Source organism: Hippopotamus amphibius, chromosome 8 (assembly GCF_030028045.1).
Source record: "Hippopotamus amphibius kiboko isolate mHipAmp2 chromosome 8, mHipAmp2.hap2, whole genome shotgun sequence".
NCBI lineage: Eukaryota > Metazoa > Chordata > Mammalia > Artiodactyla > Hippopotamidae > Hippopotamus > Hippopotamus amphibius.
Genome location: NC_080193.1, coordinates 108,080,981 through 108,108,064, shown reverse-complemented (window position 1 = coordinate 108,108,064; position 27,084 = coordinate 108,080,981). Strand labels below are relative to the sequence as shown.

The 27,084-nt window shown below is 36.2% G+C and overlaps 1 protein-coding gene across 1 annotated transcript in view; it reads right to left on the bottom strand.

Moving 5' to 3' along the window:
- DNAH7 (dynein axonemal heavy chain 7) overlaps positions 1-27,084 on the bottom strand; it is a 244,682-nt gene that overhangs the window by 187,238 nt on the left and 30,360 nt on the right. The window contains exons 8-14 of the mRNA XM_057746773.1: positions 25,757-25,829; positions 24,659-24,784; positions 19,181-19,300; positions 10,004-10,187; positions 9,184-9,363; positions 2,793-3,065; positions 1,924-2,051 (exon numbers count right to left, since the gene is read on the bottom strand). Of these exons, the coding sequence (XP_057602756.1) occupies positions 1,924-2,051; positions 2,793-3,065; positions 9,184-9,363; positions 10,004-10,187; positions 19,181-19,300; positions 24,659-24,784; positions 25,757-25,829 (1,084 nt within the window). The remainder of the gene's footprint in view (positions 1-1,923; positions 2,052-2,792; positions 3,066-9,183; positions 9,364-10,003; positions 10,188-19,180; positions 19,301-24,658; positions 24,785-25,756; positions 25,830-27,084) is intronic.

Sequence of the window (27,084 nt, the reverse complement as noted above, 5' to 3'; positions counted from 1 at the left end):
GGAAGGCACAGTTAAAATGGGCCTGTGTGCTCAGAAACTTCTGGTAATATGCAAATATTTCCTACTGATTTCGGTTATAGGCAATATAAATAATGAACTTACTGTGGGATTTAAAAAAGAAAAAGAGTAGTGAGGGCTAATGAAGTTCAGATAACGTGCAGAAATTTCTTCAAGAAGACTGACTGTGAGGTGAAGGAGAGGGAATGGATGGCGCTGATGTTGGGTAGAAGTGGAGGGCTGGGGGATGGAAGAGGGTTCTGAACAGGTTTGTAAATTTCAGAGGCAAAAGCAACAGTGAAGGAGAGACTTCAAATAAGACACAGACGGGACAACTAGTAGAGCCAGGTCCAGAGGGATGCGAGGCAGTGAGGCTGAGCTCTTAGGTAGAGAAAAGAACAGTGAATGGTTGACGGACTCTTGCCCTCTGAGAATGTGGGGAGGCAGACAGGAAGGGGTTCATGGTGAGGTGAGGTGAGACATGTAAGGGCAAGGAGTTGAAGGCATTTGTATCTAATGGTTCCTATAATAGCCCTGGTGTGTCGTCTATATAGCCAGTGAGTCTAGTGAGAGGCATAATTAAGAGAAAAGGGGAAAAAGTAGAACAGGCATGAGCTCTGGGGGCAGCTAAGAGGCAGGGAAATAGCTATGAAATGAAAACAAATATTTCAGTCAGCATGAAATGCTATAACTACAAGACGTTTTCACTATTCTTCCAGTACTTTTAGAAGAAATGGTGCTTTAAGCTGAATATACGGTTCTGGTTCTTAGATGAGCCACCCAAGTCCTAGCCTTTTTCATGTGGTGCCTCCCTCTTCAGCCTCCCCCTCACCTCTCTCTCTCACAGTATCTGTGAAAGCAACATAAACCACTCCTCGTCCTTGGAATACACCATGCCATTTTCATACCTCACTCCCTTCTACATATTATTTCCTCTAACTGGAACTCTTTTGCCCACATTGTACACCTGGCAGATTCCTACTCATCCTTCAAACTGAATTCACACATTACTTCCTCTTTGCAGCCTTCCCTGATTTCCCCCCTCCTCTAATCTTCACCTTGAAAGGAAATTAATCATTTCCTTCTCTACTGTTCTACTTCTGTGGTTCAGTACAGTACTTCTGGCATCCTGCTGCAATTTACTGGATTGGAAGTCTATCTCCCCTTCTATGATGTAACTTCCTTCAGCAATTTTGCTCATTTTCAGTCCAAGTCCCTAGTGACATGTGGTAGGTAAATGAAGCTACCTCTAGGCTTTTATACAGAGTAAAAGAAATTTTCTTTTTGATGATTTTTTTTCTCTAACACCATAACTATAAAAAAAATTCTGATTATTTTGGCATTTTATTCCATGTAACTGACAGTGGGAAAGAGGTTCCTAAGAGCCACATTATCACCAGCATTAGAAAACTAAGTACATTTCTTGTCTTAAACAGGTATTCTGCTTTACACATCAGCATTCTGTGACTTAACATGAGTCAGTTTTCCTAAAAATCTCCAGATTGGACAACCAATGAGTTTGTAGTTAAGGTAACGTGTTACCATGGCCTTGAAGGGTAATTACAGTAAAATGATGCTCCAAACGTGGGATCCTTGACAGCTACTGTGTACATCCACTCTGAAAACTCACTTTGTGTACTGGTTACACAAACTTAAAAATCTGAAATTAGGTATGTCCACCTGACATACAAAAGAAATGCAAACACATTTTAATACCACCTTAATTCAGACAACTGGGAAGGCACATTCCTGGGGAAAAAAATATTAAAAGTCACAAAATAACACTTAGAGTCAAGTAGAAATAAGTTTGGCTTTATCTTTTCTTTTAGATCATTTATGACACTGCTCTAATCCATTACTTTAGTTGAGTGACAGCTGATTCACCTTCCCCCCAAAATAACAATATAATCAGTATTACATAAATACCTTGTATTTACTTCCTGATGATCTCTGAACATTTTAGCTATAAGTTTTCCACAAATAATATCTGCTCGCTTCACCAAAGCTCTGATTAATTCCTCACAGCGCATTTCAAACATTCCTAAACGAACAGTCTGCAACGTTAGGTATTAAAAGTTTAATAAACATGAAATGACATAAATGATTCCCACAATTTTGCCTTTTTCATAATATTGATTTTGCGTGTGTGATCTGACACAGCTGAGTTGTTTGTTATTTTTTTAATATGATGTAGTCAGGGTTTTGTAAATACTCCTTTATATTCTACCACTATCTTCTGGGTAAATCTCCTTGAACAGTGTATCTCGGAAGCCAATTCAATTTCAGAACAATAATGGAAATAAAAGCTCTGGAGAACTGAGTTATTGCTATATAGATAGTGTGGGACTTAAACGTTATATTTGCTCTGTACAAAAAAGTAGTGCATGTTCATGGAAGTAATCTTGGAAAATATAAAAAAGGACAAAAGAAGAAAATGTTTTATTACCAGTCTCCTACTAAACAGAAGTAACCACATTTTGGTATAAATACCATATTTTCCAAAGGATTTATATACACCTAAGCAAAAAAAAATTAGTTTTTGATATTTTTGAGGGGTCAAATGAAATAAAATACTTAAAAGTCAGGCTTGTAGGGTAGACGTCCAGCTCTATGAGCGCAAGGACCGTATAGCCAGGTCTTACCACAATGCTTAGCACACAGAAAAGCCCAATGAATAGTTTTCTGTTGATGATAATGGTCTCGTTCTTTCACTATATGGTCTAGAAATACATTCTAATAAAACATGGGAAAGATCACCAGGTACAAAGAACAGCTGTACCAAATGAGTCATTTACCTTTCTAGATGTGTGCTGTATATTCTCTATGAGTTTTTGGTATTTGCGAATTTCCTGTATTATTTTCTCATAATTATGATTTTCCACAAGGAAAGCATCAGCATCTTGCTCAGCTTTTTTGCTAATTAAAAAGTCGTACTTGTCATAGAGCCTGAGGTGTTCACTGGGTGCCGCGCTCTCGCGCACAACTACCTCCTTAATCTTTTCTTTGTGAGCTTCGACAATTTCATTCAGAATTATTGGCTTCAAGGTTGTTGTTCTAGACTTACTTTCCTAAACAAAGGGATAAATAAAAAACAATATGAGTTATTTAAAATACCTTAAATGAAGGTAACCAAATCATTTAGCCTTATAAAAAATGCCTATCTTACCATATTGTCTTTTTTTATTCACAAGGGCCTTTGGATTTTCTAATCTATAACTATAGAGAGAGATTCAGTCTAATCACAGCAGTATTTTAAATATCTAGGTTTCATATAATGTTTTGTTTTTCTTAGAGGCTATCTAGGTGTGTTTTGTTTGTATGGATGAAAGAGCAGTCACTTGAGAACATACACAAAATGTTAGAATATCAAAACAGCAAAATCCACATTTTATTTGTGCAATTGTGTATGCTAGCTTAAAAGGTAGTGCTTGCATTGTACACTATTTAAAAAAAAATAAGTCAGCTCAGTGCCATATGATCACAGTCTTTGATCACAGCACTTCACCTTGAGGAGTAATCTATCTAGAACGAAGATTGGTTACTCATTCATTGACCTCTAATCTTTGATTCTGTCAACAGCAACTAGAACAGACTAAAATCCCTAGTTGTAAAATCTGCACTCTGCTACCACCAGTAGAATAATGTGGGCAGACAACAATTTTAAATAAGCATACAAATCTCAATAGCTTGTCTCCTTCTCTTTTCAAATAAGAGGACAAGAAAATGTGCATACGTGGTTTATCTTGAACCAAGTTACACTTTAAAAATATGTTTATACATTTATATGTATATAAATATATACATATGCTCTCTACCTGTTGTCCAGAAGAAGAGATTTTTAACTGTAACAAACAAAAGTCATTGCTAGTAGTGAATATTCTACAGATTTCAAATTGATAATATCAAAGGCTTCCTTAGAGAACTGGTTAATCTGTTCAGGTATCCAGGGTGCATTTGCCTGCTATGCCCCCTAGTGGGCGTTTCAGGAAATCACACGTTTTCAGAACTAGATACCTCATGAAAATATTTGTGAATCCCACCACCATCACCATTACCTCACCCCCCAGAAGCACAATAGATGCTTGGTGTCATCTTTTCTGAAAAAGAACTTTAGGATAAAGCAATATATATTGTGTACTGTATGCAATGTGAAATTGTTGGATCTAACATGAAACTCATTAATGTTCATCACAGAATGTTTCTTAAATTTATTAACACTGTCTAAATTTCTAAAGCCCATAGATGATTTATCTTTCTAAAAAGAAGTGCGTACCAGTACTTCAGAGCTCTACTAGAAAGTATACTTTTGATTTGAATTCTAATCAGTTCCTATCAAGAGTTAAGAGAAATTTTTGTATTAGACAGCTCAAATTACATCATGAGATGATGATGTGCTTGGACTCACAGCACTTCAGATACCTGCAGATTTGCCTTCCGTGGGGGAAAAAAAGCATATTTTAATTTCATTTTCAGTTTCTATCAAGGATTGTGATAAGAAACAGCTATATAAATTCCACTTTGGCAGTGGCTGTCAAAGATCATTGAGACCACGTTCAATTATCTTCCTCAAAGTACCCTCTATATCACTTGTTTCCAAAATTGACTGATTGCCAGAATCATCTAGGGATATTTTACCAGTACCTACTTCTGAGTACAGACTGTCATTGTAAATCTGCATCTCTAGGAGCAGGGGATGGGGATGGGGGTGGGGATCCCTGGATTCGTATTTTAAAAATGTCATCACATGATGCTGGAACCTGAGCAATCTAGAACTTGTCATATTTTCCTCTTTACTTTAGAACCCGGGTAGCTTAGAGCCATATTTTTTTAAGCTCTTTATTGGAATATAATTGCTTTACACTCTTGTACCAGCTTTTGAGGTATACCAAAGTGAATCAGCTGTATTTATACACATATCCCCATATTCCCTCCCTCCAGCGACTCCCTCCCGCTCTCCCTGTCCTGGCCCTCTAAGGCATCACCCATCATCGAGCTGATCTCCCTTTGTTATACAGCAACTTCCCACTAGCTATCTATTTTACAGTTGGTACTGTATATATGTCTATGCTACTCTTTCACTTTGTACCAGATTCCCCTTCGGCCCCCGCCCCCCAAACCCGTGTCCTCCAGTCCATTTTCTGCATCTGCATCCTTATTCTTATCCTGTCTCTGGGTTCATCAGTACCATTTTTTTTTTTTTTTTTTAGATTCCATATATATGAGTTAGCATATGGTATCTGTTTTTCTCTTTCTGGCTTACTTCACTCTGTATGACAGACTCTAGGTCCATCCACCTCATTACATATAGCTCCATCTCATCCCTTGTTATGGCTGAGTAATATTCCATTGTATATATATGCCACAACTTCTTTATCCATTCATCTGTTGATGGGCATTTATGTGACTTCCATGTCCTCGCTATTGTAAATAGGGCTGCAATGAACATTATGGTACATGTTTCTTTTTGGATTATGGTTTTCTCTGGGTATATGCCCAGTAGTGGGATTACTGGATCATATAGGAGTTCTATTTTTAATTTTTTAAGGAACCTCCAAACTGTTTTCCATAGTGGCTGTACCAACTTACATTCCCACCAACAGTGCAGGAGAGTTCCCTTTTCTCCACACCCTCTCCAACACTTGTTGTTTCTAGACTTTTTGATGATGGCTATTCTGACCAGTGTGAGGTGATACCTCATTGTGGCTTTGACTTGCTTTTCTCTAATGATTAGTGATGTTGAGCATCTTTTCATGTGTTTGTTGGCCATCTTTATGTCTTCTCTGGAGAAATGGCTAGTTAGGTCTTCCGCCCATTTGTGGATTGGGTTATTTGCTTTTTTGGTATTAAGCTGCATGAGCTGCTTGTATATTTTGGAGATTAATCCTTTGTCCGTTGCTTTGTTGACAAGTATTTTCTCCCTCTCTGAGGGTTGTCTTCTTGTCTTGTTTATGGTTTCTTTCGCTGTGCAAAAGCTTTTCAGTTTCATGAGGTCCCATTTGTTTATTCTTGATTTTATTTCCATTATTCTAGGAGGTGGATCACAAAGGATCTTGCTTTGATGTATGTCATAGAGTGTTCTGCCTATGTTTTCCTCTAGGAGTTTTATAGTGTCTGGCCTTACATTTAGGTCTTTAATCCATTTGGAGTTTATTTTTGTGTATGGTGTTAGGAAGTGTTCTAATTTCATTCTTTTACATGTTGCTGTCCAATTTTCCCAGCACCACTTATTGAAGAGGCTGTCTTTTTTCCATTGTATATTCTTGCCTCCTTTGTCAAAGATAAGGTGCCCATATGTGCTTGGGTTTACCTCTGAGTTCTCCATTCTGTTCCATTGACCTTCCTTTCTGTTTTTGTGCTAGTACCATACTGTCTTGATCACTGTGGCCTTGTAGTATAGTTTGAAGTCAGGAAGCCTAATTCCACCAACTCCATCTTTCCTTCTCAAGATTGCTTTAGAGCCATATTTTATAAGCATAAAAACATAGCAACTGTCTTCATTCAGATGACTATAATACTTTTTTCCACTTTGAATTTTAGCTAGAAATTCTTATTAACTTGTTATATCTGTTTCATAAGCTACATTCTAGTCATTCTTGAGGAAGGCAGAGTATGAAAAGAATAGAAAAAGATGCAACAGGTGAACTGGAATTAAACAAAAAACAAAGTAAACTGTAAGTTTCTTGAGAGACTTCTATTTATGGTAATATGAGGAATAGACACCCTGTTTGAAAACAAACACCTAGTTCAAGACATATAAACATGCTGGTGAAAATGCCAAATATAACTTTTATAATGCATAGCTAAGGAAGTAAAATAGTAAGGTCTAAGGGGCCAAACAGGAGAGGATGCATGAATTGGGAGGTACCTATATGTGGACGTGAGCATCTGCCCTGGGAACTCTGCTGATTCCTGGTGGTCCAAGCTTTGCTTTAATGAGTTTCCAGCAAGTGGGCATGTGTGTGGGGGTGGTGGGCATGGGTGGGAGAACAGCTGTCACGCCTGAGTAAGGTGGGAAGTCAACTGATACCCCACATAAAGTCAGGAACACTGAAAGGTGACACAAGCTCACAATGAGGGTTCTGAGGACACAAAATGTCAGAATGCTGAAAGGTGACAGCATTTGAATGAGGGGGCAAGAAAGGGAAAATGCTTTGTTCTGTCCTTGTTTTTCGGCGGCGAAGATAAAGGATGGTCATCTTAAGAATTTGTAACCATAAGCCTGTTTTCATACAGATGTGGGTAAACACTCACACTACCAGTGCTGTCCACAAAAATTCTCAGGCGAGGATTATGTTTAAAAGGGCCCAGGGTTTACAGGGGCCTCCAGAGCACATGTCAAGAGAATATGCAAAATCCATGGAAACCAACTCAAATCAAGGCCTCAAAGACATCCCTGCATAAAGTTTTTATGTGTATAAGCCCATAATAATAAAGGAAAAACACCCACAGAAATAAACCACCAGGAGCAGGATTCAGATTAGCAAACAGAGAAGAGTAATGATATATAACTAAGTACAAGAGACTATGAAAAATGACCAGGCCTAGTTGAAAGAAAGAAAAGTTAATGGATTCCGAGAAAACAAAAATAAAATAAAATAAATCAGAAGCTCTATGAAGAAGATAATATTCTCAAAATGAATAATGTCACAATCACAATGTTAAGTAAAATAAAACAAGTCATGGACTATTTATAACTCCACTTATACAAAGACATGGAAAAACTAAAGAGAAATTGTTTACAGATATACAGACACATAGTAAGTTTACCTTTAAAAATTCAGAGTAATAATTACAAAATGCCTATTGTTCATTGCAGCACTATTTACAATAGCCAGGACATGGAAGCAACCTAAATGTCCATCCACAGATGAATGCGTAAAGAAGATATAGTACATATATACAATGGAATATTACTCAGCCACAAAAAAGAACAAAATAATGCCATTTGCAGCGACATGGATGGACCTAGAGATTGTCATACTTAGTGAAGTAAGTCATACAGAGAAAGCCAGATACCATATGATATCACTTATATGTGAAATCTAAAAAAATAATACAAATGAACCTATTTACAAAACAGAATTAGAGTCACAGATGTAGAAAACAAATGGTTACCAAGGTGGAAGTGGGGAGGGGGTAGGGATAAATTAGCAGATTGGGATTGATACATATACACTGCTATATATAAAATAGATGACTAATAAGGACCTACTGTATAGCACAGACTACTCTACTCAATACTCTGTAATGACCCACATGGGAACAGAATCTAAAAAAGAGTGATATATGTATCATATAACTGATTCACTTTGCCATATAGCAGAAATTAACACAACATTGTAAATCAACAATAAAAATTAATTTAAAAAAAACTACAAAATTCAAGATAGTGATTCCTTTGCTGAAGGTAGAAGGATAGGGATATGAACAAGGAAGGGCAGTTGGGGGTAGAGCTTAAAGGTAACAGTCATTGTTTAAGTTAGATTGAAGGCATCAAGGTGTTAACTCTATTACTGCTTAAAACTTTAAACACTAGCCTCCTATACTCTTTGGTATGCATAAAATATTCGTAAACTATTTTAAAAATGAAAAAGGAAGATGAAAGCTACTGGTTGGACTCATGAAACTTGAAAAGCTTTTCAGTTAAGGAATTTTCAGACTTTCTCATTTCGTGTACTAGACTGAAATAACCACTGTTGAAATATCATAGTTCAGCAGAACTTTACTAAATATTTGGCCAAAGAGAGAAGGGAAAGTAGGCTCTATGATTTGGAAGTAAGGAGACATGACTATTCCTGGAAAAAGGTGTATGAGGAAGGTAGTCAACTGGAGAAGAGTTTTACAGAGCTGGAAAAGTGTAACAGCAGTCGACAGCATGGTGTGAGTGCTACAGCAAATGCTCACTAATGGCTTCAGACCTGATCACAACTTTAATTCTTCCCCCTTAGAAAGTCTTCAGCTGAATTCAATGGAAGACTGGTTTACGAAACCAGCATATATGAGAAGCTAATGGTATGTTTTCTAAAAAAAAATAGCATGTTTTTAAAGCAAAACTACCTTATAAGCCAATGTCACTAGGCCATTTATATTCTGTAAAGCAGAGGACACTTGTCTACACTAAAAGAAGTTATTTGAAGCAAATATCGCCATGCAAATTCAAGCAATCAGAATATCCTTATTACTTACCCACTTGGAATACAATTTTGTCTCAACTCTTGGCACAAAACTGACAGCCTTAATCATGACATCATAAACATTTAGAAGGATGTCTATATAGTCATTGAAATCAGGTTCAAACTTAATGGTGGTGTTATCAAGAATCAGCCTCATGACAAAACCTGGATGTTCAAAAGCTCTAACAGAATCCTGCAACAAAGAAGTTACATATATATATATTATAAAGTATACATATATATATGCATATGAATTGTGATAGACTGCACTGGTCCCAATTAGGATACATGGGAACTAACCCTTCCTCTTATGCCCTAGACAGTTAAGCCAAAGAGGAGCTGTACCAAAAAGGGCAAGAGCTATTCCCAGCTAGTGTTATTGGTTTCTAGTATCTATTGAGCCTACAGATCAACTATAGGGTCAAGATTCCAGAAAAATGAAGATGTGCATAGCAGTGGAGCTCTAGAATCACGCAAGAAGGAGCCCAAGACAAGAACATTCAAATTCCCAGAGTCCGCTGACCCTGCAACAGGACCTTCTTCCAGAAAGAAAAGAGTTCTTTGTAAAAACCTTCCCCAGCTATCATAACCCAAATTTCCCAATTATGGGAACTTTCACTTATTTCCACTAACTTCACCAATGTGATGATAATAATATATCCTACATATGCAAATTGACACTAAGTTTTTTGTTTTTTAACAAGTAAGTGTAATAGGTCTAAAGATATCTTTCTGCTCTCCCACTAGTAAAGGTTATTTTATAATTATTCACTTTGAAAGAATTAAAAAAATAAACTGGTAAATGAATATTGGTGTAAGTGAAACTTACTTACTGGGGGTTGTGCAATTAAGTCTGTGAAATCTTGCATGGAAACCAAAGCAAGGTCCTGCAGTTGTAAAGTCATAAGTGTAGCAGCACAGTTGAAAAAAGATTCCAATTTGGCGCTGCTGTCACCAGTTGGCAATAGCTTTTTTTTACTACCTTGGTAATAAATATTCTGCACTTCTGGAAACCACCTTGAAAGAACAAAAGACTTTTAAAAGTTAATACAGTGAATTACTCCTCTTACATTAAGCATTAACAGTACTTCTGAACATCCAAAGGTCTTCATAGAGGTATATTGCCAAGTGACATTATCCACTCTCTGAAATATAAGCACTAGCATATTTCACACCTCCTAGGAAAAGAAATTTTAATCATAGCCAATGGAAAATGGCTCAACGACATGATGCTGTGATAAAAGGTAAATCGAACTCCTGGAACCATAATTCCTGCACTTTTTGAATAATATGACAATTAACTTTATTGGCTATTACCAGATACTCTTCCCCAGTCTCTGAAATGCTCTTCAGTGCATGGAGTTGTCTGTTTAAAGCTAAAATGTGAATAACATTAGACCAAGGGAGGGCTTATTTGGTTCAAATCACTTGATATTTTATGCTATTCTATTTGACAGTGATAGTTGAAAACAAGACACAAAACAACAAAATCAAGTATATTATTTTCTTATCCTCCTTAATGAGAAATCCTGAAAGAGTGACTGATTTAAAATAAGATTCAAATGTATATTTATCCTTGTAATAAAAGGAACACAGAGAAATTCATAGTTACAATATGATAACAAGTGAAGTTTTCAGTTCACAAAACCACTGTCCTACACTAAAATTAAGGAATATTTGTACCTCTTTCAAAAGAGATAATGAATTTTTAAAAATAAGGAGTCAATATAAGTTTAAGAGTTGTCTGAATGCTCCAAGAGAGATCAAAGTTTTAAATGTATGTATTCATCCCTTTAAAAATACGTGTTTAGTGCCTACTGCATGCTAGGGACAGTGTCATGGGAGATATGAAAAGATATGACTTCATCCCTCTCTCTTATAATAAGGAAGGCAATGTGTCATAGCAGAAAAACAGCTTTGAAATCAAAGAATAGAGACATAATTTTCTATTTAAGTAATAGAGAAGGGTTTTATAGTGACAATGGCAATTTCACTGAAGAATAGATAAAAATGAAATGAGGAAGACCCTGAGAAAAGGATCTGAAGTAGAAGATAATAAGAAAAATAGGTAGGAGAGGTGAGGCTAATATATCTGATCATTTCACTGTCTATAATAGGGCTCATAGACTAGAAAATAGGAATAAGTAAGTGGGGGAAAGTGTGTGAGGACTTCTGCAGAACTTGGGAGCTAAACACAAGAACTTTGGACAAGCTCACGCTCTATGAATACTCAGCAGATCCTTCTGAAGTGGGGTGTCACTGTTAAAGCAGCAGGTAAAGAGGACAAGTAGTAAATACTAAGTAGAGAAGGACAATGCCAGATTAACAAAGGGGAATGAGAAACTTCCGATAGTTCAAGCAAGAGATAAAATAAGTCGAGGGCTGCAGGACTGGAAAAAGGACAATCAACAGAAAATACATTGAAAAAATTATTCATTCAATCCCTGTCTCAAAAATACTTATAGGGTTTCCTATTATGCACAAAACTTTTGAGGTACTAAATATTACTCAAACCACAAAGTGCTTACAGGCCAGTGGAAGAGAAAAATGCACATGCATAAATATATATTATACAAGGAAAGAGTAGTAAGAGAACAAAATGTCAGAGGCATTCAGAAGGAAGAGATCACTTTTGATGAGGTTAACACTAAAGATTTCATGGAAGAAAGGTCATTCGGGCTGGATACTAAAAGACACAAGAGAGGGTTCAGGAATGAGCTGCATTATGTACTGTAAATAGTGTGAGGCACAATTTTTTATTGAGATGTAATTGACATAACATTATATTAGTTTCAGGTGTACAACATAATGATTCAATAGTTGTATATATTGCAAAATGATCACAGTGTCCAGTTAACATTGGTCACCATACACTTAAATTTTTTTTCTTCTTGTGATAAGCACTTTTAAATGTACTCTCCTAGCAACTTTTAAATATACAACACAGTATTATTAACTATAGTCACTATGCTGTATATTATATCTCCATGGCTTATTTATTTTATAAATGTAAATTTGTACTTTTTAACCCTCTTCAATCATTTCGTCCACCCCTACCCCCTTCCTTTAGCAACCACCAATCTGCCCTCTGTATCTATGAGCCTGGCTTTTGCTATTATTGTTTTAGATTCCACATACAAGTAAGAGCATATGGTATTTGTCTTTTTCTGTCTGACATATTTCACTTAGCATAATACCCCCAAACCCCATCCATATGGCTGAAACATTTTTTTTATTCATTCATAAATAGATGAACATTTAGGTTGTTTCCATGTCTTGGCTATTGTAAATAATGCCCCAATGAACATGGAGGTGCATATATCTTCTGAAATTAGTGTTTTCTTTTTCTTCAAGTAAATACCCAGAAGTGGAATTGCTGGATCATATGGTAATTCTATTTTTAAGTTTTTAAAGAAACTTCCATACTGTTTTTCACAGTGGCTGCACCAACTTACATTTTCAGCAACAGTGCAAAAGAGTTCAATTTTCCCCATATCCTCACCAACACTTGTTATTTCTTGTCTTTTTGAGAAGTCATTCTAACAAGTGTGAAGTGATATCTCACGGTGGTTTTGACTTGCATTCCCCTGATAATTAGTGATGTTGAGCATCTTTTCATGTATCTGTTATTTATCTGTATGTCTTCTTTGGAAAAATGTCTAACCAGATCTTCTACCCATTTTTAATCTAACTATTTTTTGATATCACATTGTATGTGTTCTTTACATATTTTGGATATTAACTACTCATTAGATATATAGTTGCAAACATTTTCTCCCATTCAGTGTCTTGCCTTGACATTTTGTTGATGGTTGCTTTTTGCTATATAAAGGTTTTATAAATATATTATGTGTATAAAACATAAAATTTTGCTAATAGTATCCAAGAGCTTCCTATTCTGTTTTAATCCCCTTAACCTCTGATTCAATCTGATACAATTATATCTGCAAAGATGACAATGCTAAGAGTCAAAGAGTTTAAGTGGGGAGCAAATGAGCAACTTTCAAATTTTCCTAGAATTCCCATCTCACAGATGGAAATAAACAAGGAGTAACTAGTTATTTTAAAAACCAACAATTGGTTAAAAAGGAGAACAAAGAGTCCACAGATTTACCCATTGGATAGACATTTAACAGTGGTAAGTTATAGTTACAGGCTAAACTTATAAGTTACGCTCTGCTTAATTTGATGTGACTATTTCTACAAGCATGGCTCAAGATGAAAGTTTTTTCAGAACTGAGAATGGAAAAGATAGGTTAGGTCCAGGTTGCAGAAGACCTTGAAAGGCAGGTTAAGAAATGCAGGCTTATTTTGTCAACAAAAGGGAGGCACTGAGCTAGGGGATATTTTAAGATTCATCTGGCAGTGGTTTGTAGGCTCTATGGGAGGATAAAAGGGCCCGTCAAGGGTAGTAGCAATGGGAATTAAGAGAAAGAAGTGCACATGTAAGATGCTTCTGAGAGAAGACCAAGAATAATTGGTGTTCATAAAAGAAGTCTCAATAAATATAAAATGACTGAAATCATACAAAATTAGAAAATCAGTAACAGAAGGACACTGTGGAAATTCACAAATATGTAGAAGTTAAACAACACAGTCCTAAACAGGCAATGAGAAAAAACACACACACATGGGAAATTAGGAAATAATTTGAGACAAATGAAAATGAAGACACCATATATCAAAACTCATGGGATGCAGAAAAACAGTGGTCGGAGCGAACTTTAGAGCTTTAAACACGTTAAAATACATATAAAAGATCTTAATCCAATGGGCTAAACCTCCATTAGAAACTGGAAAAAGACAAGAATACTGGGAATGTAAACCATATAGCCACTATGAAACCGTATGGGGGTTCCTTAAAAAAGTAAAAATAGAGTCACCATATGACCCAGCAATCCCACTACTGGGTATATGTCTGGAAAAAACCATAATTTGAAAAGATAAATGCACTTCAATGTTCATTGCAGCACTATTTACAATAGCCAGGACATGGAAGCAACCTAAATGTCCATCAAGAGAGGAATGGATAAAGAAGATGTGGTACATATATACAATGGAATATTACTCAGCCATAAAAAAGAACAAAATAATGCCATTTGCAGCAACATGGATGGACCTAGAGACTGTCATACTGAATGAAGTAAGTCATACAGAGAAGGACAAATATCATATGATACCACTTATATGTGGAATCTAAAAGAAGGGTACAAATGAACTTACCTGCAAAACAGAAATAGAGTTATAGTTGTAGAAAACAAGCTTATGGTTACCAGGGTGTAAGGGAGGGTAGGGATAAATTGGAAGATTGGGATTGACATATACACACTGCTATATGTAAAATAGATAACTAATAAGAACCTACTGTATAGCCCAGGGAACTCTACTCAATACTCTGTAATGGCCTATATGGGAAAAGAACCTAAAAAAGAGTGGATATATGTATAGTATAACTGATTCACTTTGCTGTACACCTGAAACTAACCCAACATTGTAAATCAACTATACTCCAATAAAAATTTAAAAAAAAAGAAAGAAAAGAAAACATGCATAGACCTATAGTAAGTAAATACATTAAGTTAATAATTTTAAAAATTCTAAGAAAATTAAATGGCCAGGATCCAGGAATAGGTGACCTCATTGGTGAGTTCTACTAAATGTTTAAATAAAAATTAATACTAATCCTTCACAATGCCTTCCAACAAGAAAAAGAGAAAGGAATACTTCCTAACTCATTCTATGAGGATAGTATTATCATAATACCAAAATAAGACAAAGATATCACAAGAAAAACAAAACTATAGATCAATAACTTTTATAAATACAGACACAAAAATCCTCAACAAAATACTAGCAAATTGAATTTAGCAGCATATAAAAAGGATTATACTCCATGACCAAGTAGAATGCAAGGTTGGCTCAATATATTAAATCAATGTAATATAAAGACAACATTGTAAAGCAACTATACTCCAATAAAAATTAATTTTAAAAAATGCAACATATGTTAATAGAATAATGGAGAAAATTTATCATCTCAATAGATATAGGAAAAGCATTTGGCAAATATACATTATTTCATAATAAAAACAATCAAGCAATTAAAAATTAAAGGGAAACTCCTCAACCTGATAAAAGGCATCTACACAGCTGACTGAACATCAGAGGAAGACTGAAAGCCTTTCCTCTGACATCATGAACAAAATAAGAATGTCCACTCTCGCCACTTCCATTAAACATTGCATTGGAGGTTCTAACCAGAGCAATTAGTCGAGGAAAAGAGAAAAAAAAAAAAATCATATGCAGGAAGGAAATGAAGAATTAGAATGATATCTATTTGCAGATGACATGATCTTATATAGAAAAAGCTATAAAGAATATACCCACCCACACACAAATTATTTGAGCTAATAAACAAGTTTAGTAAGGTTGCAGGATAGAAAATAAATACACAAAAAATAGACTTCATCAGAATTAAAAATAGTTGTGCTTTAAATAACATTATCAAGAAAATGAAAGGACAAACCTCAAAATGGGAGAAATATTTGAAAATCATAACTGATGAGGGTCTACTAAAGTACTCAGAATATACAGCCAGCCCTCTGTATCCATGGGTTCCACATCTGTGGATTCAAGCAACTGCAGATTGAAAATATTAGGGGAAAAAAATTTCAGAAATTTCCAAAAAGCAAAACTTGAATTCTCCATGTGCCAGTAACTATTTACATAGCATTTATATTGTATGTACAACTACTTAGGTAGCATTTACATTGTATTAAGTATTACAAGTAATCTAGATAATTTGGAGGATATGAATAGGTTATATGCAAGTACTATGCCATATTATATAAGGGACTTGAGCATCCATGGATATTGGTATCTGTGATGGGGGTGGAGAGTTTCCTGGAACCAATCCCCCATGGATACCAAAGGATGACTGTATGAAGAATTCCTACAATACAAAAATAAACATAACTGAATACAAAATAAGCAATGATTTGAATATTTATCCAAAAAAGATAAATAAATGCACAATAAACATGTGAAAAAAGGTTCAACATCATTAGTCATTGGGGAAATGCAAATCAAAACCACAATGAGGTAGAACTTCATATCCACTAGGATGGCTATAATTAAAAAGATGTATAAAAAGGGATGAGATGGAGCTATATGTAATCAGGTGGATAGAACTACAATCTGTCATACAGAGTGAAGTAAGTCAGATAGAGAAGGACAAATATTGTATGCTAACTCACATATATGGAATCTAAAAATGGTACTGATGAACTCAGTGACAAGAACAAGAACGCAGATACAGAGAATGGACTGGAGAACTCGAGGTATGGGAGGGGGCGGGGGGTGAAGGGGAAACTGAGATGAAGCAAGAGAGTAGCACAGACATATATATAGTATCAACTGTAAAATAGATAGTCAGTGGGAGGTTGTTGTGTAACAAAGGGAGTCCAACTCGAGGATGGAAGATGCCTTAGAGGACTGGGGTGGGGAAGGTGGGGGGGACTCGAGGGAGGGCAGTCAAGGAAGGGAGGAAATATGGGGATATGTGTATAAAAACAGATGATTGAACTTGGTGTACCCCCAAAAAAAGAATTAAAAAAATTTAAAAAAAAGAATAAAAAAATAAAAAAAGATGGACCATAACAAATATTGGCAAGGATGTAGAGAAATCAAAACCCTCATACACTGTTGGTAGGAATGTAAAATCTTACACACCCCTTGGAAAACATCATGGCAGTTTCTAAAAAGTTAAATACAGTTATCATATAATCCATCAATTCCACTCCTAGGTACATACCCAAGAGAACTGGAAACAACCATTTACACAAAACAAATGCTCATGGCAGCATTATCCATAATTGTCAAAACATAGAAACAACCCACACTGATGAACACTTAAACAATCCGTTGTAGGTATATCCTACAATGGAATATTATTTGGCCATGAGAAGAAATAAAGTATTGATACATGCTATTACGTGGATGAACCTTGAAAACATTATGCTTAGTGTAAGAAGTCAGGCATAAATAGCTATATATTGTATCATTCCACTTAGATGAATTGTCCAGAATAAGGAAATCTATAGGGACAGAAAGTATATTAGTGATTGTTAGGGGCTTGTCAAGGGATGGAATGGGAGTGACTGCCGATAGATACAGCATTTCTTTGGTGGGTGATGGAATTAGTGGTGATTATTGCACAATCTTGTGAATATATTATAAACCACTGCATTATACACATTAAGGTGGTAAGTTTTATAAGTGAGATATACCTCAACAAGAAAAGAATAGTTAGCAATACACTGAATATGGCTAGGGGTAGGCTGGGGATGGTGAGGATGTAGATGACAAGCAAAAGAGACAGAAAAAATCAAAAAGTTTTCAACTTGGCCTTGGAATGGTCCAGAAGAGGAGGAATGGTAGGCTTGAAAGACAGAGTAAGTACTATTATGGAAATGCTGAGAATCAGATGCCGCAGTGGCATTCAGCTGGAGACATACAGTAGAAAATTTATAAGAAGGACGTAGAGCTCAGAAAACATAAGATCTTGAGACAGCTAAGACAGATGAAATCATTAAATTGTCGAGAATATGGAGAACAACAAAAGCAAACATCTGGAGAGCCCCTACTCTTAGAAAAGGTAGTAAGATTAAGTAGAGCCAGAAAAAGAGATCAAAAAAGAAATAGGCATAGGGACACAGAACAGAGACTTACAGAAGGTGGCGGTGATAAACCATAGCAATTGCTGAGCAGAAGTGGACGATGGGAACTAAGAGAAGATGTTTGTGTTTGGCACAGATGTCATAATTAACCATTTACTAATTGTTTCTCCACTGTGGTGAACTGATGTTCTGCATTTTAGCCATGAGAAACACATTCTGGCTTCCTATTTGAAGTACGGTCAGAGGGTTCTTCCCTTAGAGTCAATTAGGAGGCATTGAGAGGTACAGTTAATCAATCTACATCTCTCAGCAAAATCACTTGATAAAGTTTTATCCTCTACTCTGTACTCTGACACCCAGTCTACTAAAATTTGCAGTGAGAATGTATTTCTGGAGTAGAACCCTGAGTTTATAGATCAAGATCACTTATTCTGTCCATGTGAGGTCATATTCTTCTCTGCAGTTACTTATGAAGTTTCATTCTGCACCTCTCCTCTATTTTTTATGTGAACTAAATACCCAAACTAAATAAAAGTCTAAAGTTCTTTCAAGTAATGTCAGACAAAGAACTTGATTCTAACATATTAGAGAAGAAAAAATATATAAGGAAAAGATTCAGTCTTAAACTGTCAAGATACACTTCTAGGTACCTTTTGGAAAACATAAAGCCATGCTATAGTTTCATGTTCTCTGTTATCTTAAATTTGATCTAATTTTAATGTCCCTTTTATAATAACTTAATGACCCATGACAGAGACAATTTTCCTGTATCTTTTCAGAACATATTATCGGGCATTGGCATCAATAATTATCACATGTGGCTATCTCATTTTGAAGGGCCAATCCGAGATGGTGTTTAATTATCATTTGATAAGTCTAACCTCCCAATATGACTATAAACTCCTTTAAAGAATATATTTTCCCCATCTAAGCATTCTTTAAACTCTTCTGCATCCTCCAACCAAAAACAAAATGTAATAGGCACATTACTTTGCAGGTATTAATAGCACATTCAAATAAATACCTGGAGAACGATTAGTTGATGATCATTCCCCCATGTTATCCAACCCAACTCTCAAAGCAGAGGGTAGAAACCAGACATTGAGAAACAGTATCAATTATAATCATTTTAGTTTCTGTACAGTCTAGGCTGTGCAGAACATCTGGATAGACATCACAAAGCAAGGCAGTTAAAGACATCATAGTTAACTTTCAAACAGAAATGATTACAAACTTGTTAAAATGAGATTTTCTAAAAGCAGTTAAACTGCAGTAGCCCACCAATCACATTTTTAAACTTATGTTTTCCTACATGAAATTCCAAAACTTTACATTTTAAGTAGAGTCTCTTTGGCAGATTCCATGTGCTTCATGACAATGCTCTGAAAAGTCGACAGCTCTAATGCATCCTGGCGATTGTGAAATTCTTCTACATCAACTAAACGTAACTTTCTGCAAGAGATGAAAATGCACAGTGATTGAAGTATGAGGGGTTTTTTTTTTTGTATTTAACATTTTGCTAATTGATTCTTTCTCAAAAAATAATATTCCTAGGTTTTATCACTAAAATTTGTTTCATAAAAATATTCAACATGAGACATTTTAATTTAAAAAATAATTAATACAATTAAATTCAACATAATACCGCAATATGGTATTATGAAACTGTGCTGTGCAGCAGCAGAAGGATGTAATAACAGAAATTTGATGGATAGTTTACACTGATTTTTGCTTTCAAACTGGAACAATTAAAACAGGAGAAGAGGACGTCCCTGATGGCAGAGTGGTTGGGAATCTGCCTGCCAATGCAGGGGACGTGGGTTCGATCCCTGGTCCGGGAAGATTCCACATGCCACGGAACAACTAGGCCTGTGTGCCACAACTCAAAACAAACAAAAAACAAACAGGAAAAGAGGTAGGGCTCAAAACTTACAGGATCCACTTCTCTTAAAACAAAAATTGCACCCTTCCTGAAAAGAGAGCAACTCTGGATACTAGGGAGCCGTGAGGTGAGGAAGTTCTCGCACCTAATTAAGTTCTAACACCTAATTAAGGGTCTTCTAATTAAGACCCAGAGTATAAAAATATTTTGAACTTGTCTGGTTTTGATTTTTTTCAGAAAGCACAGGGCTTACTCCAGCCAACAGTTTTCGGTTCTGACTACAACACTACGATCTTTGTTACACACACACATGCTTTACTCACGTAAGAATTTTCTCTGGCAGATTAAAATGAAAGACCAATATACCTATTAGTATCATTGTATTATTTACCTCAATTTAACTACAGATTTCTTCCCTATTAGAGAAATTTTATTTAATTTCCACATGATTAAATGATTTCTGTGTTATCTGAAAAATAAACACTATTAAAAACATCAAATTTAATTTTTACTTAAAGACCAATATAAAATATTGGTTAGTACACAAAACACATTTCACATCTATTCATATTCCTTTCACAAGCAAAAATCCATCTCTTGGATTACAATGAGTTCAGTACATGACATCAATGATACATTAGGCACAAAGCAGGTATAACCATTGCTGGAGAGTCTTTGGTAACACATTATTCTGGACAACTGAGCAGTGCAAAGCAATGGTTTAAATAAAATGCTTTTAAAATGTAGCATGACAGCATGCACTAAGCATAATCTGCTCTCTTTATGCTTCTCAGTCAACATTTTTGACCTGACTTTATGTTTTAAAGCTGTAGTTATAAATCAGGGTACAGGGGCATGCCGTGTGAAGCAGCACTGAATAAGGGCAGTTGCTAGGGCAGGAGTCCTGGAATTCACTTTGCCACTGAGCAACCAGACCAGTTTTCCCTGTACTTCCTCAGTGTTTGATTTAGAGACCATTCTAAGAACCGGCCACCCATCTTTCATGTTTTGAGATTGATAGGCCTTTACAGAAGTTTTACAGAACTTTCCCATGAAATCTCTGCTGATAACATTCTGTTTAGTCAACAGGCTGAATTGTTAAGAAGATGGGGAAAATATCACCAGACACTGGTCCTACTTTCTCAGGTTGATTCCTACAATAATCTAGCAGTAGAACAAGAGTTTTAACCACTGGTTTAATAGAATCAGGAAAAAGATTACTCAACCAAATAACTGCCCCAAATCACCCAGCCTGTGAACCTCAGGCTCTTCTCTGAACTATTCCTACCCCTTGCCTGCCACATGCAAGCAGATGTCAATTTCGGGAGACTCAGCTGTCAGTCATGGAGCTCACACCTGCCATCCTCACACCTGCGACTCGATGCACATCACAGTCTGAAACCCACCTTGACTCTTAGATCCATCACTGATTTCAGGCAGGAGGGACTTCAATAACGCTGGCCCAACACTCTGGACTCAACACCAAGTCAGGCTCTGACTTTGATCTCTGGTTCTCAAAGCTAATCTCACTTCTCACTGGGCCCAAATTGCCCCTTAAATCCCACTCCAAGTGCCTACATTTCTTGCTTGCTCCATGAACTTAGAAACATGTTCTACCCCAGCATTCTCCTCCTTCATTATATTCAGAGTAGCACACTCCAGGCAGTGCTCTGTACTCGCTTTTTTCACTTACTAATACATTCTGGAGACCTTTCCATTTCAGCACTTTGATACTGTTCTCATTTGTATTTCATAGCTGTGTCATATGCCATTGTGTGAATATACCATCACTTACTGAACCAGTCCACTATAGATGGTTACTTGGTTGTTTCCAGGCTTATCCTCTTGACAAATGGCACAATAAAGAAACTTGAATCTCTATCACTTCCTATATTTTCAGGTGTATCTGTAGGTTCATTTCCCAGAAGTGAGATTGCTGGATTCAAGTGTAAATGAATTTCTAATTTTGATAGATACGACTGGATTCCCCTCAAAAGGGTGCCCATTTCTCCAAGCTTCACTAGCAAAGCATGATGTCAATATTTTAGAATTTTGTTAATCCAATAGGAAATAGAATGATATCTCAGTGTAGTTTTTATTTCAATCTCTTTGCATTTCTCTTACTATGAATTAGGTTAAGCATCCTTTTAATATGTTTAAGTTGTATCCTCTCTGAGTACTGTACAGTAAATGAATCCATAGTATTCTAGTAGTATTTTCTTGGATTCACCTTGGTCAAATCATGCACTTGAAAAATCCACTTTATCTTTTTATTTTCTTAAACATTCTCCTATTTATACTGTAATTTATATCCTATGATAATTTCTACACTCATATATACAATGTATATACACGTGTCCCCCTACATACACCATTTTTCAAGCAAAAATGCCTGTGTGCTAGGTAGGTTTTTCACTGCATTATAAATGCCATCTCTGACATTAAGTGGATTCTGTAAGCACAAATACTGAATGACATGAATTTGCACATTTCCATCTAGAGAGCATCCCTTTAAGGTTTCCATATTCATGCATTTTAGAGTCATTCAGATGATTTTTTTGCATTACCATCCCCTACCCCACTGCCATACAGAGAGATGTCCTATATCTTCAAGACCTGCTGAGATTCAGGGAAAATGACTGTTAACCCAGAGTAAGGATGCCCTGTGTGTTCAGTGCTGGCTTCTACTCAGAGGGGCAGCACTCGTGACTACCCATCCCACTCTTAATATTCACACTGAAAGTAAAAACGACTTATGCCGGCAAAGGCAACATAGGAGTTGGTGGGGCTCTCTTCCCATCCACAGACAGCAAAGCTTCTTTCTCATTTGTCTTTACCCTGGAAGCTTTGAGGTTTGCTTCAGCTGCTGTGACTAACACCTCTGCCACCACATCCCTGGACACAAATTTTGGACATGTCTGCTATTTATTGTTTTCCTATCTCAGCTTTGTTACTTTTTCTTCTTACCCCTCCGCCTTTCATTTTCTTGTCTCTTGCCTCCTGACACTACAACAGACAAAGTCTAGCCCTTTGTGAACAATACTAGGCAATGGTGCTCATCCTCCAGCATCCAGCCCAGTGTGTCCTGGCAGTTCCCTCTGTGAACAGATATTAAAAAAAATAAAAATAAACACTGCGGTGGTGTTTTGAAAATGAAATGTACTACTGCATGTAAACATTCTTTGTGAAAATGATATACTATGTTGTATGATCTCATCACTGCATACAAAATTAGATCATGGGCCTTGCCAGGGAGAAATATTTGAGTCCCAATACCCAAAAGAAAAGAAATGAGAAAAGCATGGGGCAGGGAGATGGCCTTTTCCTATTCCTATAAGACAAATTCAAGAAGACAAAGAAATCCACGTCATACAATGGAAAGTTGAAAGGATGTGCTTTCTAGCAGTAAATAGTCTCACACTGACAAAAGCTACTTTTATGCTATGTATATATATATATATGTGTGTATATATACATATATATTTGGCTATATGAGCACTAAGAAAAATATGGAAAGATGCCCCACTGATGGTTATCATGTGTTTAGTTGGGTTGGTAGAAAGAAGGGCAGTATGAGGGAAAGAAAGGCCAGGCTGGTGGGAGTCAGGCAAAGTAAAGAAAAAAGGACTGCACTTAAAAAGTGTATATGATCACACTTGTGGAATCATATATAATTGCATACATGTATCTGTGTAAAGAAATTAAATTAAAGTTTGTTCAACAAAGGAAGAAAAGGAGAGAGGGGTAGAGTGAGGGAGCAGAGGGCATGTAGATACTACAAACACACATTCATCTCATAGCTGGGAACTGGAGAGTACCTGATGGGAGGGTGGCAGAGCTGGGGCCATTCCTGGTGCCTTGGTTTCCTGGAGCAGGGCCGGGAGCAGGGTTAGGGTCAGGTGCTCCTGCGCACTAAGGATCCCAACTTCAGAAGGAGCTCAAAGAAGTTGGTGGGTGAGGTGTCCCTCCGCCCCCGCCCCCCCACCAGTGTACGCGCAGGGGTGCTTTCCAGAGCAGAGACAACAGCTGTGCTTCTGTAGCACCCAAAGCACTTAGCTTTCCCTTTGCTGGTCTGCAGGAGGTGAGAAAATGTGCTCATTATTGTGTCCTCGGAACAATATCTGCAATTAAGAAGCAGGAGACCCTGCAGAACAGATCGCATGTAAACTGGGGCTTTGGCTGGGAGGATGAGAAAAGGCCCATGGACCACTTGGGCTCATGAGGTCTGGGTGCCATGTCCTCTATCACGAGACAGGGACCCATTCAGGTTTTGAGAGGGCTTCTTTAAGAAAAATAATATAAATCTATATTACGTCTGCATAGTTTATAAATACATATGTCCACGTGTGCCTATTGCTAGGATGCCCCCCAGTGCCTTGGAAGGGATGGCACGAAGGAAGGCAATTGAAGCTGGAACTTCTAAACTGCAAGGTAAACTGTGCAGGGCTAAGGTCTGTAGCTCCATAGTGCCCACCAGCATTCACATCCAGCTCTGCACTGTTCACGCTGTGACAAGGCCCACAAGGAGATGCATGATCCCCAGCAGTCGCTCACAACCTTCACCTCCCGTCATTCACGTAAGCAGCATTTCCTAGGTTTCTAAACAATATAGATGACTGCAGCAGCTAATGTTCTGTGGGGTTTAAAACAAGGCATGGCAATTCATCCCCTTAACTGTGATGACGCCTTAAACTATATGTGGTAATCTGGTGGGGGTGGGGAAGGGAGAGTTGGATTAGAGATAACGGCGATGCTCACTTTTTACTCTATATACGTCTATGTTATTTAAAACCATGCTTACTTAGGCTAAATTTGTAATTATTTTTAAAATTTATACTTAAAAGAAATAAGATGTAATCACTTTCATCTCTCTTAAAAAACAAAACAAACTCCAACAACAAAAACTCAGTAAGGCCAGAAATACTTACTTAAAAGTACTGTGCCACAAATCTAGCACTGCCAGCATTGTAGGGTTCATTGCATTAAAGTGATCCCTAATATAACCACTTGCAGCTAGAAAAGATTTCCTCCAAGGTTTTGGAAGAATTTCCATTCTGAGAACAAAGAGAAAATATTCAGTTATAATCTTTAAAAATCAAAAAGTATTGTAATAGTCAAAGTACTTTTTGAGTAATAATTTAACTTGAGTAATAATTTTTTGAGTTTAATTTGAATTAAAAATATGATTTACCCCTCATGGTAATAACAAAATACATAATTATGTTTTAAAGTATATAAAAGTCATACTCTTTGTGGTTTAGTATAATTTCTAACTAGTACATATAAAATTAGATTTGAATTTTTATCACATAAGGCAATTGTTTTCCCTAAATGCTTGATCTGATGGAGTCCACAAATAAATAATAGTGATCAAACAGAAAGAGTAGCCAGTTACATTTTATATACATCTTAAAAGATATTTTTTTAAGGAAACGTTTAACATTTTATGTCCCTACTGTTTTTAAAACATTTTAAGAATATACTCCAGCCTGGAAATCTTCTTGAACTTCACCTCTGACTGTGTAAATGTCACTTACAAAATCATAAACACTAACATTCTATTTAAATATATTTATTCTGTAACTCCTCCAACTTGAATAATCATCTTCTATATACTAAAGATGTGCCATCTTCATCTTTCAGAGTATATTTAAACATTTACATTTTATACCTGTAAATTTTTTTTTTACTCATTGATTTTAAACACTTAGTCTTGTTTTAATATATAGTAAATTTAATTCAGTTTTTCATTTGTGGCCATACTACTTTTACAATTACAAAGGATAATTTTTGTCTATCCCTGGGAGAAAAGCTGTTCTCCATAGAAGCTATATTGCCTTTTTTTTTTTTTTTTCCAAGTTGTTAAGAAAAACAATTTGGGGCACTTTTAAATGATATCAGTTGTGTATATGAAGTACACAAATTATAAACAGATATATATGAGAAAATATAACTAGTGTATAAATACACCCACATACACAGAAATGATTGCAAAAATCAGTATTCTTAGAGAAACGATTGCTTACTCAGCACGATGGGGTGGAAGTTCTACCTTTTTGTCATCTTCCTTTTCTCTAGGATCCTTTAAAACAAAATCAACTAAAAGAAAATTGAAAAGTTCTGATCAACAGCAGTAATTATAGTATTTCCCAAGCAATTTAAAAACTAATTCCTTTAAAATTGTTTACATTAAGTTTTTTAAAATAATGAGCAATTTGTGCATTTATGAACACAAGAAAATTTTAAAATTTTTGAGAAAATCTATGATGTCTGTGTCTTTGAGAATATATGTACCTTTTCTAAACAATGTCCCTGTTCTTTCACTCAAAAATCATTGCTTTCAATATTACATTTTCGTTTTTAGCTATTCTACCAAAAGTACTTCTTCCTGAATTGAAGGTCAACATTGCAGAGTAGCAGTAGTTACCCTTCAGTGAGGAAAGAGATTGCTTTGTTGTTCTCTTTTAAATTGCTTAAGAGCACAGAACTATCTTGTTACAAAATCAGTAAAGTGAGCTACCTCTGCTTCCGTGGCCTTTAATTCAGTTAATTCTAATTTTCCTGCTTTTCTTTGAATATGGTCTTTCTAAAATGCAAATATGTTATTACCCCTCTGCTTAAAATCCTTCAGTGACTCTCCTTTACCTTCAAATGCTTAAAAGAAAGCATGAAAGGCACTTAATAGTCTATCCCCTTCCCCAAATGCACCCTCTCCTTTGGTTATCAGAACTGCTTACAAGCCCAGAAGAGCCTTTCACTTTTGTGGCCATCATTCCTGCCATTTCCTAGGCCAGGCATGTTCCCTAGTACACATTCATCCTTCATGACCCAGTTCAGGTGCCCCCGAGCCCTTCCTAACAATCAGGCATGACCTCTTCCAAAAATGAGTATTTTTTAAATGGTTATGATGATTAGTCTTGGGTCTATTGGTCTATACCATGTATCAGCAAACTTTTATTTAAAGGGCCAGAGTGCAAGTATTTTCAACTTTGTGAGCCACAAGGTCTCTATCATAACTACTCAACAATCTCTTACGGTGCAAAAGCAGCTAGAGACAATATGCAAATGAATGTGTGTGGCTGTGTTTAATAAAACTTTATTCACAAAAACAGGCAGTGGGCCAGATTGGGCCTATGAGCTGAAGTTTGCCAATCCCTGGTCTATAGCAATAATGTTGTAATTAATCACACTCTAGTTTATGATATTAGTAATATTCATGTTAATTAATTAACATTTAAAAGTTTTTTTCAGTTATGTCCTTTGTTGAGGGGATATATCCCTACAAATAGAAAGACTATATTTTAAATTTTTTGCTTGATTTATTAGTGAAATTTACCTGAGATCTTAAGCTATA